Here is a 4,661-nt window from a genome sequence, read left to right as displayed (position 1 = left end):
GACAAAGAAGAGAATGATGTGTGCTCCCGGCGCCTATTTATACTATATATAAATAGTATAGCGCCGGTAGTGACGTCATGGCTGTCGCCGGCCAACGAGTTGGTGTTTTTTCAATGTATGCTTCAGACACGGGTCACGACGAGGCGTTCCCCATAGTGACCCCTAGAGGACGCAGTTCAAAGTTCCCATGAAAGGGAAACTTAGTGCTCTCTCGTCTAAAAAAAATTCAAAACACAACACTGATCTCTAACGTTGCCTGTAGTCATGTCTCAGTAGGGCTACAATTGCCATCTAGCGGTTGGGAATTGTAATTGCATTTTTATTTATAAAATGAAAGACAGCCGAATATCAATAATATCATATAATGTGTATGAATGTAACATTTAACAGCTTGCGGGATGCATGACATCATATTATGAAATGCAAGTATATCATTTAAATTAGCATTCTTTTTGGCATCATAAATAATGCTATATTTAATAATGCTGTAAAATAATTAAATAAAATATAAAATAATGCTAATTTAAATGATACAAAAGTTTACTTGCATTTGATAAAAAGCTGCGTGGGCGAAAATTACATGTAAACTATTTTAAGGCTATTTTGGCTATGCTCATCGCTGGTCTGGTTACTGGTATAGGGCTATAGCCAAGCCGTTAAAATTAGACCACAGATTGCCTCGGTTTCGCCAGGTGGGCTAAAAGCAGACTACACGTAGCCCGTCCAATTTAGAGCTAAATCGTGGCTACATAGACCATGTCATGAAATTACACTTATATCTTTGTAGATATTATTGACACTGCAAACATGATGGGATATCAACCATCTCATGCGCTGCCTGGCCAAAAACCCTAGTGAATCAGGTTTGACTATAAGTGGGCTACAGATAGCCGCTCTGACTACAAGCTAAATCGTGGCTACGCACAGACTATTGAACATGAATATTGAACATGTCAAAGAAATGAAACCAAACACCTTGTAAACGCTGTTACATGATGGAATATCATACATCTCACAAGTTATTTTGCCAAAAAACTACATAAAACCAAATTCAAGGTTATTTGGGCTAGAAGCCGGACTATATCAGGTCTATACTTAACCGAGACGTTGAAATGACGGCTATTGCTTGCTGGGCTCTGTCCAACTGGTTGGTCTCTGAGCAATTTATCTAAAAACAACATATTATAGCCTATGGCTCTAAAGACTTCATTTAAAAGATCAATGTTATGTCATAATATGTGAGATACCTCAACTGAATTTAAAATCATTGCAACAAATTCTCAGTTGGTATGATGGCAATAGTAACAATTCCTATCAAATCAACATCAAATGCAAAAATAGACGTAAATGATGCAAGATATAACACAATAAATGTTCTGATAGAATCACTATTTGGACATTTATTGGGAGTTTTTTTTTCTTTTTCTAAATCCAGTGTTTGTTTTCAGTTCTGATTTTAGTTAGATTTTTTTTTTCATGAAAATCCACTTTATATTAGCTACACATTCAATGGCACTCTCAAACAGTGAATATACAGTTATATTACAGTTACATGTAATCACATTGTCTGCAAATGCATTAAACCTATATAATATAATGTAGTAATGTTATGACAAATATGGGAAATTCATTAGTGTTATATTTGGTCTCCACATCTTATGTATAGGGAATAGTGCATCTGACCCTTATCTAAATCTGTCCTTAATCAGAAGATATATACAGTGTTCTGAATAAAATATTGAAATTTGAAACTTCCACATCATTGCATTCTGTTTTTATTCACAATTAGTGTCCCAACTTTTTTGGAATCGGGTTTGTATATATATCAATCTCAAGTGCACAAGTTCATGACCACATGAACTTTAAGAATCATATAAGCCTATTTTTTTGTTTGTGTTTAGATAAATCGCTTAGAGGAGTTTGACAAAACTGTTAAACTAGGTTATTTACAAATAATCCAAGCACCCGATTCATTTCTAAAATTGGATTATTATGATTTAGTAGTATTAAATTATAAAGAAATTACAGACATTATATCTGTGAAATCTGATTTGTTAATAACATTTGACAACGTTATTCAGGTGCGAAAATAATTCATATCTAGCGCATGAGCACAGAGAGATTTGCGAGCGCACATGACAGTTTGAGTGAGAGGAGAGACACGTTTTAAGCGTGCATCTGAGCGCGCGCGTCCGGTTTTGTGCGAGAGCAAAGGAAATCTGCGTGCGAGCAGAGAGATTCGCGCATTATATTAATGTGCTTTCGCGCTACAATAATGCGCTCTGGACATTTGTCATTAAAATAACGCCATGTATTATTACAGTTTTGGATACCAGACAAAACACTGATTTTAGGGAACCAGACATAATTGCTGTTAACGGGTTTGGGTATAGACAACTCTGCTGACTAGTTAGGCGTATGTTACCAGACAAAATTAATATTTTCTGACAGGATATGGCATCCAGGGCTGGATCTGATATTTCTAGTGTGGAGGCATGATCTAACGATATAAATTACTTTTGAAATAATTCTTATTAATATTTCATATTTTTAGTGTCAAAACTAAGTTCTTATTTTTAGTTATAGTGTCACTAATGTAACATACTAAATCAACTATTCTATTTGAAATTTACTTTAGACAATTTAGTTGAATAATTGAATAACTGGTGACAAAGTAGAATCTCAGTAAAAGAGATGCATCTGAAATGTAAAATTATTCTATCACTCATGTACAATAATTTGAATATTTACATATTTAATTGCCCATATTTTAATGATAAGATATGTCATAATAGCAACAATGCAAATTTAATGACTACATTCAATTAACCAATAAGTTTTAATGAAAGCAAATATGTCTAAAATGTACATGGAAATATTAAACAATAACCCCAGTGATTACAATAGCATTAAATGTAAAAATATAACACTAGTAGCAACATGCCACTTGGGGCTTTCTGTACCAATTCTGGGGGGTCATCTTGCCCCAGGGGTCTAATTTTATCTTTTTCAAAATAAAATTTACAACTTTCACTCCGCAAATCCAAAAACATAGATGTGTCCACAAATCCCTCATTAACAAAGACACACACACACACACACACACACACAAAAACATTATATTTAACATTATATAATGACAAAGATCACAATTTTCCAAAGAAACAAAATTAGATCAGTTAACCTCAAAACTGTTTAGACTGACTAAATTTCACAAATATTGATAATCAGATGAAATGACAAAATTAAAAAAATTAAAAACCCTTGAGATTTTGTGCCATCTGTGCTAAAGAGAAAACATTATGGTGGCTGGGGGGCATCTCACACCATCTTGCCCTATACTTAATGCCGTAATCAGTTTTGCTGATCAGTTAGCACACAAAAGATATTCATTGATTAAGAAGTCATGGTAAATAATTACTGAGTTTTAGGTGGCTCTTGCCTAGATGTTGTCAGCTATGATGTTAATTGATTCATCTCTGTTTCCAAGGTTGACTGAGCTGCTTCCATTTGTAGATGTCAATCGGTACTGGGGTATTATCAGCAAGTGTTTAACATACAGCAAGGCAGCTTCAGATCCCTTTGCCTACTCCCTCCTGCGGCAGCAATACAAGAAGGTCTTGGTAACGGTGGCCAATCGCCTGGTGAAGCGTGATTTATACCCTTCTTCTGGACACAGCAGCTCCATGGACACAGAGAATGACTACAGTCTTCAGAGGATCAGCTAAATGTTGCAAAAACGGGAAATGCCCAATGCCTTGATTTGAAAGGTCTGTGAGAATTAAAAGTGTGTGTGTCTGTGTGTGTATGTACCTGGTATTCATTATGTTATGGGGACCAAATGTCTTCACCAGGATAGTAATACAAGTAATTTTTGACCTTGTGGGGACATGTTTTGTCCCTATGAGGAAAACAGATTATAAATCATATAGAATGAAGTTTTTTGAAAATCTAAAAATGCAGAAAGTTTTGTGTGAGAGGTAATATTAGGGTAATGGGATAGAAAACAGTTTGTACAGTATAAAAATCATTGTGTGTGTGTGTGTGTGCGCATTGATACACTTTGTTATGTCTTAGTATTCAACATTAGTGACAAAACAGCCAAAGCTAAAAATCTCTCTTGAACTAAATGTACTAGATTTCTGAAACAGCTGTTCATAGTGCTAGTACATTGTTTTGTTTGGTGGAATGTTGTGAATTGTTTTTAGAGGTGACTTTGTTAGACTCTTGATGTAGATACTTTGCACCGTGTAAGAAATTGATAGTGTACTTAATTTAAAATGAATTCTGTTAAGCAGTTTTAGGGTTTACAGAGTACCAGAGTTCAAACTAATGAAGTTCAAACTTTATACAGCTGTATTAGTGCTAGATTGGTTAACATTTGTTCAATGAACTGTTTTGTGAAAACGGTGCAATAAAGATATCTGTATTGTTGTGTAATATGCATAAGAATACAATTACCTTGCCTCATTGTTTAATGCATTTAGTTAATATATTATGTCGAAGGGTGTATTATTTTGTTTATTTTCTGGGAAGGCCTCATACAGGCAAATATGTTACTGCTGCATGTTGTAGGGGAAATTAAGGAATTGTCATATTGCAAGTATGCCTTTACTTTTTATGTAATACTTTTGTATTGTAACCAAATACAGTTGTTATTG

At 34.5% G+C, this 4,661-nt stretch overlaps 1 protein-coding gene across 1 annotated transcript in view; it reads left to right on the top strand.

The window, feature by feature from the left end:
• The window catches only part of gpr78b (G protein-coupled receptor 78b), a 12,602-nt gene extending 8,835 nt beyond the window's left edge, over positions 1-3,767 (top strand). Inside the window, exon 3 of the mRNA XM_016237507.1 lies at positions 3,491-3,767. Coding sequence (XP_016092993.1) covers positions 3,491-3,728 — 238 coding nt within the window. The 3' untranslated portion in view covers positions 3,729-3,767. The remainder of the gene's footprint in view (positions 1-3,490) is intronic.
• Positions 3,768-4,661: the final 894 nt, after the last annotated feature.

Source organism: Sinocyclocheilus grahami, unplaced genomic scaffold (assembly GCF_001515645.1).
Source record: "Sinocyclocheilus grahami isolate Dianchi unplaced genomic scaffold, SAMN03320097.WGS_v1.1 scaffold517.1, whole genome shotgun sequence".
Lineage (NCBI taxonomy): Eukaryota > Metazoa > Chordata > Actinopteri > Cypriniformes > Cyprinidae > Sinocyclocheilus > Sinocyclocheilus grahami.
This window is presented reverse-complemented; position numbering and strand designations above follow the sequence as displayed.